This window comes from Scomber japonicus, chromosome 16 (assembly GCF_027409825.1).
Source record: "Scomber japonicus isolate fScoJap1 chromosome 16, fScoJap1.pri, whole genome shotgun sequence".
Taxonomy (NCBI): Eukaryota; Metazoa; Chordata; class Actinopteri; order Scombriformes; family Scombridae; genus Scomber; species Scomber japonicus.
Window position 1 is genome coordinate 744,045 of NC_070593.1, and position 14,374 is coordinate 758,418.

At 47.8% G+C, this 14,374-nt stretch overlaps 1 protein-coding gene and 1 long non-coding RNA gene across 2 annotated transcripts; both read right to left on the reverse strand.

The window, feature by feature from the left end:
* Positions 1–688: 688 nt before the first annotated feature.
* On the reverse strand, positions 689–10,159 carry cfl2 (cofilin 2 (muscle)). The gene is made up of 4 exons (XM_053336003.1): positions 10,042–10,159; positions 3,765–4,072; positions 3,172–3,248; positions 689–1,812 (listed from the first exon to the last, which is right to left on the reverse strand). The coding sequence occupies exons 1-4, from the start codon at positions 10,042–10,044 to the stop codon at positions 1,700–1,702; spliced, it is 501 nt and encodes a 166-aa protein (XP_053191978.1). The 5' UTR covers positions 10,045–10,159; the 3' UTR covers positions 689–1,699.
* A 3,126-nt stretch (positions 10,160–13,285) lies between these two features.
* On the reverse strand, positions 13,286–13,824 carry LOC128375624 (uncharacterized). The gene is made up of 3 exons (XR_008323092.1): positions 13,715–13,824; positions 13,437–13,509; positions 13,286–13,311 (listed from the first exon to the last, which is right to left on the reverse strand). It is a non-coding gene; the product is annotated as an uncharacterized LOC128375624 (long non-coding RNA).
* Positions 13,825–14,374: the final 550 nt, after the last annotated feature.

Below are 14,374 nucleotides of genomic sequence, written 5' to 3' on the forward strand. Positions count from 1 at the left end.
GGGTTCTACTGGAGTCACTCTGGTTCTTATGGGGTTCTACTGAAGTCACACTGGTTCTTATGGGGTTCTACTGAAGTCACACTGGTTCTTATGGGGTTCTACTGGAGTCACACTGGTTCTTATGGGGTTCTAATGAAGTCATACTGGTTCTTATGGGGTTCTACTGGAGTCACACTGGTTCTTATGGGGTTCTACTGGAGTCACTCTGGTTCTTATGGGGTTCTACTGAAGTCACACTGGTTCTTATGGGGTTCTACTTAAGTCATTCTGGTTCTTATGGGGTTCTACTGGAGTCACGCTGGTTCTTATGGGGTTCTACTGGAGTCATACTGGTTCTAGTGAGATTACACTGTCAAATTAGTTTCACAGTGGGACTAAGGTTCTACTGGGGTTCTATTGAGGTTCTACTGGAGTTATGATGATTCTAATCAAGTTTTACTGGTATGAAACCAGTTCAGTTTATGTTTGACACAGGTTCTACTGGTCTCATGGGTTCTACTGAGGTTCTGGTACTGGTTCAGTGTTCAGAGCGTTTTCACTCAGAGGTCGTCTCAACCCGACTGGTGTTACAGAGGTCACTGCAGGTCAAAGATGACTCAGACAGGAAGTGGAACCCAAGCGCCGGGCGAGCGACCTGCGGGTGAAAGCGCTCTGTGATTGGTGGAAGCAGAGACGAGGCGGTGAGGCGTCAGATCTGCCACAGGCTTTTATTGCAAAGTGGCTTCCTGTGATCTCAGAAACAACGTTCCACTTTAAGGCTCCAGATGTCGTCAGGTTCTTGTTCTCGTTGTCGTCGGTGCGGGGTCGTCTCTCACTGCTGGGGTCAAATCTGCTTCCTGTAGTGTTTCTTTACAAAAAAAAAAAAAAGTGCACTCTAACTAACTCTGGTGTGACGGTTACATTCAGACTGAAAGTAAGGCGACGACCAAACAGCTAGAATGACGGTGAGTCCGACAGGAATGGAAACTGAGGTAAACAAACGTTAGCTCGGCGGTGACATAAATATGGAGAATTTTTAACGTCAGGATTTTTTTTTGTAGTGTTTCAACAAAAAAAGTGCTGGGTAGTAATCTTCTTCTTCTTCTTCTTCTTCTTCTTCTGAATGCATAGTCTAACAATGTGTCTGCCTGGTGTGAAACATACTGGAGAAGAGAACAACAACAATAATAAATAAAAGTCATGTAAAAAGCGTCATGAACCCGTGTGCTAGCGGGAGGCGGAGCTTCGCGGGCGCGGCGCTCAGCCTCCCGACACGTTCGGCTGCTTCCTTCACATCGACTCTTTTGGCAAAACTCGCTCGCTGGCTGTGAGAGAGAGACAACCTTCCTGTGGGGGGGGGGTGGTGGGGGGGGGGGGTTTGGTAGTGTGTCGGTTTTTTCTTTTTTCTGCCGGGTGAACAGAAGTCATGTGGCAACAAACTGGGAGGTGTTTGCATATCATTATGTTAATGAGATCTCCTTCATGTTGGAAAAAAAAGAGCAAAAAAAAAAAAAAACAAAACACAAAAAAAAACAAAAAGAAATTAAAAACCAAAAAAAGAAAAGAGGCCTAAAGATGCTAACTCCTTCAGGACATGGATACAGACAGAGCAAGCGGCTGGGTGAAGCAGCGGCGGCGGTGTTCGGGCGGGTGGGGTCGGGTGCTTCGGTCCAGATGGCACGGCGGTTGGCTTGGCTCCGCTCGGCTCGCCGCGATGACATCACAGCGGCTTGCCCTCCAGGGACACCACCACGTTCCCGCCCAGCTTCTCCGCCAGCGTGGTGCGGTCCTGGATGTCGTCCAGCCCGTTCACCTGCCACTCGTGTTTGATACCTGAGGAGACACAAGCGGAGTCAACGAGGCTCTGGTTCTTATGGGGTTCTACTGGAGTCACACTGGTTCTTATGGGGTCTACTGGAGTCATACTGGTTCTTATGGGGTTCTACTGGAGTCACACTGGTTCTTATGGGGTTCTACTGGAGTTACACTGGTTCTTATGGGGTTCTACTGGAGTCACACTGGTTCTTATGGGGTTCTACTGGAGTCACGCTGGTTCTTATGGGGTTCTACTGGAGTCACACTGGTTCTTATGGGGTTCTACTGGAGTCACACTGGTTCTTATGGGGTTCTACTGGAGTCACGCTGGTTCTTATGGGATTCTACTGGAGTCACACTGGTTCTTATGGGGTTCTACTGGAGTCACACTGGTTCTTATGGGGTTCTACTGGAGTCACACTGGTTCTTATGGGGTTTTACTGGAGTCACACTAGTTCTTATGGGGTTCTACTGGAGTCACATTGGTTCTTATGGGGTTCTACTGGAGTCACACTGGTTCTTATGGGGTTCTACTGGAGTCACACTGGTTCTCATGGGGTTCTACTGGAGTCACGCTGGTTCTTATGGGGTTCTACTGGAGTCACATTGGTTCTTATGGGGTTCTACTGGAGTCACACTGGTTCTTATGGGGTTCTACTGGAGTCACGCTGGTTCTTATGGGGTTCTATTGGAGTCACACTGGTTCTTATGGGGTTCTACTGGAGTCACACTGGTTCTTATGGGGTTCTACTGGAGTCATACTACTGGATAGGAGTGAGATGTCCCTAGGGGGAAACAATCAATAGCAAAATGAACGAGCAGCAGCTGGGCGCTCCTATCGTCCGGAATACTGACGCACCTGGACGTTACACAGAAATGTCATCGCCATGACAACGTGACCTCACGATGTCGTGGCAATGACATCGTGACCTCATGATGCCATCACCGTGACAACATGACCTCACGATGCCATCACCGTGACGACGTGACCTCACTATGCCATCGCCACGACAACGTGACCTCACCATGCCATCGCCATGACAACGTGACTTCACCATGCCATCGCCATGACAACGTGACCTCACGTTGCCATCGCCATGACAACGTGACCTCACCATGCCATCGTCGTGACAACGTGACCTCACCATGCCATCGCCGTGACAATGTGACCTCACCATGCCATCGCCGTGACAACGTGACCTCACCATGCCATCGCCGTGACAACGTGACCTCACCATGCCATCGTCGTGACAACGTGACCTCACCATGCCATCGCCGTGACAATGTGACCTCACCATGCCATCGCCGTGACAACGTGACCTCACCATGCCATCGCCGTGACAACGTGACCTCTGACATCAGCGGGCGACGTCTCACCTGTAAACTTCTTTTTGATGGCATCTTTAGAGCTGGCGTAGATCATCTTACTCTTCAGAGGAGCGCTCTCTGGAGCCCTGCAGGAGAACACACAACTGTCAGAACGGCCGAGAACACAGAACACAGAACACAGAACAGAGCAGAGAACACTAGGGAACAGAGGAGAAAGGTTGATAACAGGAGAACACTGATCACTGATCAATAAGTGGCCCGTGTAGGGTTCTAGTGCAGGGGTTCTAGTGTGGGGTTCTGGTGCAGGGGTTCTAGTGCAGGGGTTCTAGTGTGGGGTTCTGGTGCAGGGGTTCTAGTGCAGGGGTTCTAGTGCGGGGTTCTAGTGCAGGGGTTCTAGTGTGGGGTTCTGGTGCAGGGGTTCTAGTGCAGGGGTTCTAGTGTGGGGTTCTGGTGCAGGGGTTCTAGTGCAGGGGTTCTAGTGTGGGGTTCTGGTGCAGGGGTTCTAGTGTGGGGTTCTGGTGCAGGGGTTCTAGTGTGGGGGTTCTGGTGCAGGGGTTCTAGTGTGGGGTTCTAGTGTGGGGTTCTGGTGCAGGGGTTCTAGTGTGGGGTTCTAGAGCGGGGTTCTAGTGCAGGGTTCTTACCAGAAGATGAAGACCAGGTCCTCCTTCTTGGACTCCTTGGTCTCGTAGGTGGCGTCGTACAGGCCGTACCTGCAGTCGTTGGGGGGGAGGAGCTTAACGAAGCACGCGTACGGGTCGTCCACGCTCTCGCCGATGTCTCCGACCAGAATCTGCTTCCCCTCCTCCACGATGATCTTCTTCCTGTCCTCGCTCAGGCAGAACAGAACCGCCTTCTTCCTCTTCTTCACCTCGTCCTGGGTCGAGCTCTTCCTCACCTTCATGTCGTTAAACACCCTGATGACCTCATCGTTCACGGTCACACCTGAAGCCTGCGGGGGGGGGGGGGGGGGGGGGGGGGAGAACGTCAGCCAATCAGAACCAACACACCTGATAATCAATCTGTCTGTGGAACCTCAAGAAGAACGTCAGGAGGACCCGCTGTACTGGTGTTACTAAGACCATAGTGGTTCTACTGAAGTCCCACTGGTTCTTATTAGGTTCTACTGAAGTCACACTGGTTCTCATGGGGTTCTACTGAAGTCCCACTGGTTCTTATTAGGTTCTACTGAAGTCACACTGGTTCTTATGGGGTTCTACTGAAGTCACACTGGTTCTTATGGGGTTCTACTGAAGTCACACTGGTTCTTATGGGGTTCTACTGGAGTCACACTGGTTCTCATGGGGTTCTACTGAAGTCACACTGGTTCTCGTGGGGTTCTACTGAAGTCACACTGGTTCTCATGGGGTTCTACTGAAGTCACACTGGTTCTTGTGGGGTTCTACTGAAGTCACACTGGTTCTCGTGGGGTTCTACTGAAGTCACTCTGGTTCTCATGGGGTTCTACTGAAGTCACACTGGTTCTTATGGGGTTCTACTGGAGTCACACTGGTTCTTGTGGCATTTGGTTCAGATACTCGTCTCCAGAGGGAATAAACTGGTACTTCAGAAAACTAATCAATTAGTTAATTAATAATTAATACTAACACTCACACACTGTTTAAGTTCATTTCTGAGTTTAAAAACTAAATCAAAGTTTTTAATTTAAACTTTTTATAAAACTAAAAGGACCTGAGTAAACACTGCGCTGTGATTGGCTGTGAGAGTGTGACTGCAGCAGCATGATTCAGCAGACCGTTATAGACGATGACTCAGAGCTGCTGCTGCTGACAGGAAGCCAGCAAACACCCCCCCCCACCCCCACCCATCCCCCGCCCCCGCCCAGTAACAGCTCAGAGAGGCAGTGAACGCACCACGGTGGCAAGTCAGTAAGCACAACAACAACTCATTGAACGCATCACAGCAACAGGAAGTCAATCATAAAAACAGGGAGTCAGTGAATGCATCATCAAGGGAAGGAAATGCACCGGCACAGTGAGTCAGCGAACGCACCGCCACAGTGAGTCAGTGAGTCAGCGAACGCACCGACACAGTGAGTCAGCAAACGCACCTCCACAGTGAGTCAGCGAACGCACCGCCACAGCGAGTCAGCGAACGCACCGCCACAGTGAGTCAGCAAACGCACCGCCACAGTGAGTCAGCGAACGCACCGACACAGTGAGTCAGCGAACACCAGTGAGTCAGCGAACGCACCGCCACAGTGAGTCAGTGAGTCAGCGAACGCACCGCCACAGTGAGTCAGTGAGTCAGCGAACGCACCGCCACAGTGAGTCAGTGAGTCAGCGAACGCACCGCCACAGTGAGTCAGCGAACGCACCGACACAGTGAGTCAGTGAACACAGTGAGTCAGCGAACGCACCGACACAGTGAGTCAGCGAACGCACCGCCACAGTGAGTCAGCGAACGCACCGCCACAGTGAGTCAGCGAACGCACCGCCACAGTGAGTCAGTGAACACAGTGAGTCAGCGAACGCACCGCCACAGTGAGTCAGCGAACGCACCGCCACAGTGAGTCAGCGAACGCACCGCCACAGTGAGTCAGCGAACACACCGCCACAGTGAGTCAGCGAACACACCGCCACAGTGAGTCAGCGAACACACCGCCACATTGAGTCAGCAAACGCACCGCCACAGTGAGTCAGCAAACGCACCGACACAGTGAGTCAGCGAACGTACCAACACAGCGAGTCAGCGAACGCACCGCCACAGTCAGTCAGCGAACGCACCGGCACAGTGAGTCAGTGAGTCAGCGAACGCACCGCCACAGTGAGTCAGCGAACGCACCGCCACAGTGAGTCAGCGAACGCACCGCCACAGTGAGTCAGCGAACGCACCGCCACAGTGAGTCAGCGAGTCAGCGAACGCACAAACACAGTGAATCAGCGAACGCACCGCCACAGTGAGTCAGCGAACGCACCGCCACAGTGAGTCAGCGAACGCACCGCCACAGTGAGTCAGCGAGTCAGCGAACGCACAAACACAGTGAGTCAGCGAACGCACCGCCACAGTGAGTCAGCGAACGCACCAACACAGTGAGTCAGCGAACGCACCGCCACAGTGAGTCAGTGAGTCAGCGAACGCACCGCCAGTGAGTCAGCGAACGCACCAACACAGTGAGTCAGCGAACGCACCGCCACAGTGAGTCAGCGAACGCACCAACACAGTGAGTCAGCGAACGCACCGGCACAGTGAGTCAGCGAACGCACCGCCACAGGAAAACTGGCTGAGCTAATAATTAATCTAAGTTTGAACTCTGTATCTATAATTGTAATGAATCACAGCTCTGCAAACGGACAGCTGATCAATGGAGGAGACTGGAATCAGCTGATCAGGTCTGTTTAAGCTATCACAGCTGATTGAAGGAGCTGCGGATCAATAATCAATATCAGCTGTGAGGACAAAGATGAAGACAGAAAATGGCCGCCGGTTGACTCAGCTGATTGGTCTCATCGATAAATCAATCAATCACAGCCTCTCGGAGTGACATCATCACGGCAGAAGACGTCACGGTTAAAAAAGTGAGTCGATTAGCTGCTTTTTAAAAATCATGTTTCAGTCGAGCTAATATTCTAATAATCGGTTTGAGTCATTTTTAATCAGAGAAAAGTCAAAATTATTTTGTTTTGAGTTTTTTAACCCTCCTGTTGTCCTCAAGTCAAGGAAGGAAGGAAGGAAGGAAGGAAGGAAGGAGGGAAGGAAGGAGTGAGGAAGGAAGGGAAGGAGGGAGGAAGGAAAGTAAAGAAAGAAGGGAGGAAGGAACGGAAGGAAGGATAGAGGAAAGAAGGAAGGTAGAAGAAGGAAGGAAGGAAGGAAAGAACAGTCTAAAAAGACAGGAGGGTTAATGTCAGGATTTATATTTATATCTCGGTATAAATCAATGAATCCAGAAAGTAATCAGTAATGAAAATGATCAATAGTTTGCAGCCCTGCAGTTTAGTAAAGGCACATTAAAGACTTCATTTAAATCACTGAAACACGGAAACACGGAAACCCTGAATTGTGACTTTTCAGCGTTAAAATCTTATTTTTACTTTGCTGTGTTGATTCTTTGGCCTCCAGCGTCTCACAGCGCCGTTCAGTCCTAGCTAGGCCAGAACCCTCGGCTTCCTACCTTTTAGATAGTCGAGCCCAGAGCTCTTCAAAGTTAGAGTGGAAGCAGCAGTTAGCTAGAGTGTGAGAAGCAGTAAAAAATAACCTTAATTTTTATTTTTTTAACTCGAGCTCACGGCCAAACCGTAAAAAGGAGACAAATAATTTTTGGTCAAAATGTAGACATAGGTGTTGGGATTCATAAAATGTGACGTAGACAGGCGGGGTCTGCACAAAATTTAAACGGGGGGGCCGAGACCAGCACCAACACCTGTCTCGCTCCCCACTGACTCTAATGTACTCGTCTTTATTTTCCAAAAGAATCTCACTCTGTATTCACACTGAGCTTACTCGCTCATTTTAAGGAATATCTGAATAAAATAAACACTGTCAGAATCTGCCGGCTTCTGTGTCTCTCACGGTGTTTTCGGTTTTTGGACAGGAGTTACGGTTTTCTCACAGTTTGCAATTGTTCGGGACCTTGTCAGAAGTCAAATTCTTCAGAATTTTGAGAATTCTTTCCAAGCAGATTCTCAGACATCGCCGTAGCAACCGTAGGGCCTTAGCTGCCCTTAGCAACCGTAGGGCCTTAGCAACCTGTCGCTGGGCAGAAACTGAGCTGCTTGTTTGTGATTGGCTAATTCCTGTCTGTCTGTTTTGCCAGTTAACTGAGCTAATTCATTTGAATGCATTAATTCATGTTTACTGAGGACACAATAAATAGTTTTATTGTTTTGTATTTTAGTTGTATGATTTGTGGTATATAAAAAGATTCAACATTTATCAATAGAAGATGAACAAAATGTACATAATATAATTTCATACAACCAAGTAATCTAAAATAAAAAGTAAAATAAAATCTACTCTCTAAATGATTCAAAGATTTCAACAGGTACGTTCCTGTCTGTGGAAAAAATGAAGTAGACTTTAATTAATTAGTTTAAATAAATATTATTTATGCTTAAATATGATTCACTTAATATTTTCAGGGATGTTAAGTTGAGAATAAAGTACATTCATAAGGAAAGAATAAATGGTGTACTCGTCCCGGCAGCAGCCCCGTGGCACTCAACATGTCCCTGGAACTTTCTAGTTTTTATTCTAATTTTAGTTTTTAAATTGAGCTCTTAATATTCCTTTAATGTTTTTATTTATTATTATACTGTGTGTGATTACATGGTATTTTAATAACTGTGCAGCACTTTGGCTCAACTGGTTTTAAATGTGCTTTATAAATAAAAAGGTTTTTAATCATTAAATCATTATCATTAAAATCAGACTGCTGGTTAATTAACATTTTTATTAATTAACACAGAGCAAATATTTATTATTACTTTACACAAACTTTAAATCTGGCATTAATCGATAGATGTTAAAATCCAGACTCAACGACATTTTGAGGGCATCGAACTTCCGTATGGTGACGAGTTTCTGAGTGAAGACGAACAGGAAACAGATCTGAGCTCAGCAGTTTAGTAATAATAACTAGCAGGTTAGTAATAATACCTAGCAGGTTAGTAATAATAACTAGCAGGTTAGTATTAATAACTAGCAGGTTAGTATTAATAACTAGCAGCAGGTTAGTATTAATAACTAGCAGGTTAGTAATAATAACTAGCAGGTTAGTAATAATAACTAGCAGGTTAGTATTAATAACTAGCAGCAGGTTAGTATTAATAACTAGCAGCAGGTTAGTATTAATAACTAGCAGGTTAGTAATAATAACTAGCAGCAGGTTAGTATAATAACTAGCAGGTTAGTATTAACTAGCAGGTTAGTAATAATAACTAGCAGCAGGTTAGTATTAATAACTAGCAGGTTAGTAATAATAACTAGCAGGTTAGTATAATAACTAGCAGCAGGTTAGTAATAATAACTAGCAGGTTAGTATAATAACTAGCAGCAGGTTAGTATTAATAACTAGCAGCAGGTTAGTATAATAACTAGCAGCAGGTTAGTATTAATAACTAGCAGGTTAGTATAATAACTAGCAGCAGGTTAGTATTAATAACTAGCAGCAGGTTAGTATAATAACTAGCAGCAGGTTAGTATAATAACTAGCAGGTTAGTAATAATAACTAGCAGCAGACAGGCTGCCGAGTCATTGCTGTCTGTCTCTAACTGGCCCAAGTTAGTTTGGAGCTCCACTGGTCCTGCCCCGGCCCTCCCTGCTTCTCCTGCCCCGGCCCTCCCTGCTTCTCCTGCCCCGGCCCTCCCTGCTTCTCTTGCCCCGGCCCTCCCTGCTTCTCCTGCCCCGGCCCTCCCTGCTTCTCTTGCCCCGGCCCTCTCTGCTTCCCTTGCCCCTGCTTCTCTTGCCCCGGCCCTCCCTGCTTCTCCTGCCCCGGCCCTCCCTGCTTCTCTTGCCCCGGCCCTCCCTGCTTCTCCTGCCCCGGCCCTCCTGCTTCTCTTGCCCCGGCCCTCCTGCTTCTCTTGCCCCGGCCCTCCTGCTTCTCTTGCCCCGGCCAGCAGCGGGCCGGTAGCCCGGGTAAGATGGCCGCCCCGGGCCGCGCGGCCTGGGACCCAGGCCCGGCGCGTCCCGGTCGAGCACGCGGGCCGTTACATGAACCGGACACCAGCTGTAACATACCGGAGATAAAGCTCGGTACCGGGAGATGTCTGTGTGACGTTCACACCGAACAACTGTCGGTGTCTCGTGCTACGCTGCTAACTAACGGGAGCCATGCTGCTAACAAGCTAACGCTAACCGGCCGAGCTGACTAACGGTCCACCGGAGCCCAGACACCGGGGATCACACCGGTGGCTGCCCGGGAATCAGGCTCCGCTGGCGGGGAGACTACCGGAGGAGCTTACCATGTTGTCCCGGGGGTTGCACGCGCTGCTTCGCCGTCAGATCGGGGTTTCTCAGGGGTGAAAGGTAGCGGGGAGTGTGGCCGTCCGACCGGAGGAGGAGGAGGAGGGAGGAGGAAGAGGGAGGGGGGAGGAGGAAGAGGAGGGAGGAGGGAGGAGGAAGGGTGTGTGTGTGTGTGTGTGTGTGTGTGTGTGTGTGTGTGTGTGTGTGTCGAGGGGGGGGGTATGAGGGGATTTCTCAGCATATATAATCAGACTCTGTTTATAACACTCGCTGTTCTGGACGATGTGATTAAAGTTAAATATCGCGATACTTTTGATCAAATATCGGGATATCATGATCACATTAACACTAATGTAGAGATGACTGTTGGTGCTTTCACTAAATACTCACACTATGACATTTCTGATAAGTAATCATCAGTTATGTGGATATAATGACAAAGTGAGTCAAAGGTAAAATAAAAGAACAGCTAGAACAGTCTGGTAAGTTTAGAAAATGACATAATGTTAAGGAGGGAGGAAGGAGGGGAGGAAGAAGGAAGGAAAGGAGGGAGGAAGGAGGGGAGGAAAGAAGAAAGGAGGGGGGAAGGAAAGAAAGAAAGAAAAAGGAAAGAGAGGAGGGAGGAAGGAAGGAGAGAGGAAGGAAAGGAAGGGAGAGAGGAAAGAAGAAAGGAGGGAGGAAAGAAAGAGAGAAGGAGGGAAGGAAGGAAAGGAGGAAGGAGGGAAAGGAAAGGAGAGTAAAGAAGAAAGGAGGAAGGAAGGAGAGAGAGAAGGAAGGAAGGAGGAAGGAAAGGAGGGAGGAAAGAAAGAGAGACGCATTTTTACATTGGACTTTTCCTAATAGCCCCGTTTCCATTGCAGGAACTTAGTGGTAATTTTACAGGACCGAGGCCGTTGGTGCGTATCTCCATAGCAGGAACCGTCCCTGAAGGACAATCCCCCGGAACTTTGATGGGGTCTAACCAAGTCACTGTCTCGGGGTCGGTTCGGCCCTGAAAAGTTCCTGGGTGGGGCTTAAGGTTTACTCGGTGCTGATTGGGTATACTCAAAGTGGGATGTGGCGTCAACAGAAAGCGCCAAAATAAGCGACAGAAGAAGAAAAGTAGTAGAAAACATCTACACTGCTGGAAAAAAGTTTATAACGTCCACTGCCATGTACACGAACACACAAACCAGAAACACGGCAACCAGCTCAGCTCCTCCATGTTTACCTCCTCGTTGTCAATTTCTTTGTTATGTTTTCGGTGAGTCGCCTCTGTGGCACCACAGTCAGAGTACGGTGGGTCCTATCTGAGTCCTACTCTGCTGTGGAAACACAACAGCTGAGAGGGCCGAGGTTCCTGCAGTGGAAAAGAACCGCTACTCCATTCCTCTCATCGACTCTGCATTCGGGCTGCTCCAGGGGGCAACTGTCTTTACCAAGATCAACCTCCGCAATGACTACTATCTCTATCGGATCCGGGAGGGGCGATGAGTGGAAGATCACCCTCGACATCCTTCCACTGGATATTATGAATATCTGGTGATGCCTTCTGGTCTTACCAGTGCCCCTGCTGTGTTCCAGGCATTGGTTAATGACGTGTTAAGGGATATGCTGACTCACTCTTTGTTTGACTACTTGGATGACATCTTCATCTTCTACAAATCCTGTGAGGAGCATGTTCACCATGTCCAGAGTGTCCTGCAGCGCCTCCTCAAAAGCTCCCTTTTCGTCAAAGCTGAGAAGTGCAAGTTCCACGTTCCTTCAGTCTCCTTCCTGGGGTATATCTTGGCACAAGGTAGTGTGCAGATGGACCTGCCCAAGGTATCAGCAGTGACCTCCTGGCCAGTTCTGGACTCCCGCAAGCAGCTGCAGCGGTTCCTGGGATTTGCCAGCTTCTACCGCCACTTTATCCACAACTACAGCTCCATTGCCACCCCTCTTACAGCCCTCACCTCCTCTAAGGTGACCGTCAGCTGGGCTGAAGCTGCTGAAGAGGCCTTTCAGACTCTCAAGTCTCAGTTCACCTCTGCACCCATCGTCCAAGTGCCAGATCCTGATTGTCAGTTCGTTGTGGAGGTAGATGCCTCTGACGTGGGAGGGGTTGGCCGTCTTGTCCCAACTTGCAGCTACTGGGCAGAAGCTCCACTCCTGTGCCTTTTTCTCTCTGCGACTGTCACCTGCTGAGAGAAATTATGACATTGTCAACAGGGAGCTGCTGGCTGTCAAGGTGGCATTGGAGGAGTGGTGGTACTGGCTTGAGGGGACCAAACAACCCTTTTTGGTATGGACAGACCACAAGAACCTCGAAGACATCTGAACAGCCAAGATGATGAACTAATGTCAAGCCCATTGGTCTCTGGCGCGCAGGTGGTCGAGTGATTAGAGTGCATGCCACATCCGCAGCTGACCCTCGTTCGAATCCTAGCCGGAGGTACTTTGCTGCATGTCACACACCCCTCTCTCTCCCATGTTTCCTGTCTACTGTCTATATGTTGATTTTCAATGTGCTTCTCTCTCCTATCCTTCCTCTCTCTCCTATCCTTCCTCTCTCTCCTCTCTCCTCCAACCGATCGAGGCAGATGTTCTCCTGCTTTGAGTCTTTTGTTGTGATTTGGTGCTATATAAATAAAGATTGATTGATACTGCTACATAAAGATGTCTATGCCAGACAAAATCTTAAAAAAAAAAAAGAAAGCCTGGTGGTCCCTGTTCTTCACCCACCTCCATTTCTCCCTCTCCTACCGTCCTGGGTCCCGCAATGTTAAACCTGGCCAAAGAGACTGCCAGGTTGGTTAGGGTTAGGCTCAATGTCTCAATGGCCCTTTTGTCATAGAAAGGTTTGTCAATCCTGTGGCGGTGAGGCTCCACCTGCCCCGGTCCATGCCGGTCCACCCAACTTTCCATGTCTCCAAGGTCAAGCCAGTCCAAGAGAGACCCTTGGTTCTTGTCACTCCAATCCACCGCCTCCTCGCTTCATCGATGGGGGTCTCATGTACACTGTTCGCAGCCTCACTATAACACACTAAGAGTAAGAACTAAAGACACAAGAGACACTCACTTTCTAAATGATTTATTATTTTTGTTTGCAGGATTATTTCCCTCCAAAAAAAGCAAAGCTGTGCCTGAAACATGTTCAGTTATCTATATTTATCTATCTTTATATTGCAGTAAAAGCAGGAAGCAGTAAATGATCAGAAATGATTCTGGCAGCTGTTTTATTCCATGTCGACTTTGTTCAGGACTTCAAACCTGGGTTTGGGCGGGATGATGGGAGGACACTTCAGACCCTGTGAGAGAGACAGAAAGAAAAGATTCATGAAATATAGTGTTACCTTCTAACAGTAGCTCACCCTGATGGACTTGTAAAGCATCCTGATAGCTGAGCCAACACATTTTAACACATAATTCTCACCTTTTTGATACGACCTTTGAGCCACCGAGCTTCTGGATCCACACAGTATTGCTTATCGTTTTGATTTATGACCCTAGAAACAGGAACCAGAAATGAAAGAATTAGACATTTGTTATGTTGCTGCTACACACAACACCTCATTGAATATTATTAAGTTTGAATGAAGCTGAAGTTTCCTGAGTGTTGTTCTGGTATCATGAGGAACCTCTCAGCAGATTAGAGAGAGATGAATACAGATTTATTCACATTTAGATTCGTTAGAAACACGTTGTACTTACACAAAGGCGTGGAAGTTGCATTTCGTTCTTGGCATCTGTTCGAAACACTCCTTGATGTTGGGAATTCTTGCATTGCTGCTTGTTGTGCAGCATTTTAGGATCAAATGTTCTTCTAACAGAGAGAGAATCAGTGTTTTACTCATCAGCACAACAAGCATGACACACTGAGAGGTAGAGTCGAGGTTTCTGGCACAACTTCACCTACTTCTAAAGCTGCACCGAAAAGGAAAAAAGTCTTAAAGAGTGAAAGCTTCAGCAACACTTGTAGTTTACAACTATTTCATTATTAGACCAATGTGGCTGCGAGCCGAATCACATTGGTCTATAATAATAAAGTTGTTCTATACTACACACTGAGAGGTTCCCAGACCATATGATTGGTCCACAAATACTTCTTTATTCAGACAGTCATCAGGCTGTGATGAAGTTTTAATTGAAGACTCTGAACTAACTAAATATAACCTTCATTTTGAATTATATTTCACTCCGTGACTTTGCCTCAGCTGAAATGTCTTTAAAAGTTTCTTTCTTAATCACAATAGTTATAAACTCAGATTCAGTCAGCAGCTATACTCATAAATGTGATGTTGCATTTAGCACAAAGTCATAATGACGTTACAGAGCAACAGTGTGAATAATATCACTCCATTACTCTGTATG

Bases quoted from the DNA above. Each gene is read 5' to 3' on its own strand.
- cfl2 (XM_053336003.1), bottom strand. The intron at 3,249-3,764 runs GTAAGAACCCTG...GTTCTCCTGCAG, and splicing joins GACCTGGTCTTCATCTTCTG to GGCTCCAGAGAGCGCTCCTC. The intron at 1,813-3,171 runs GTGAGACGTCGC...GTGTCTCCTCAG, and splicing joins CATCAAAAAGAAGTTTACAG to GTATCAAACACGAGTGGCAG.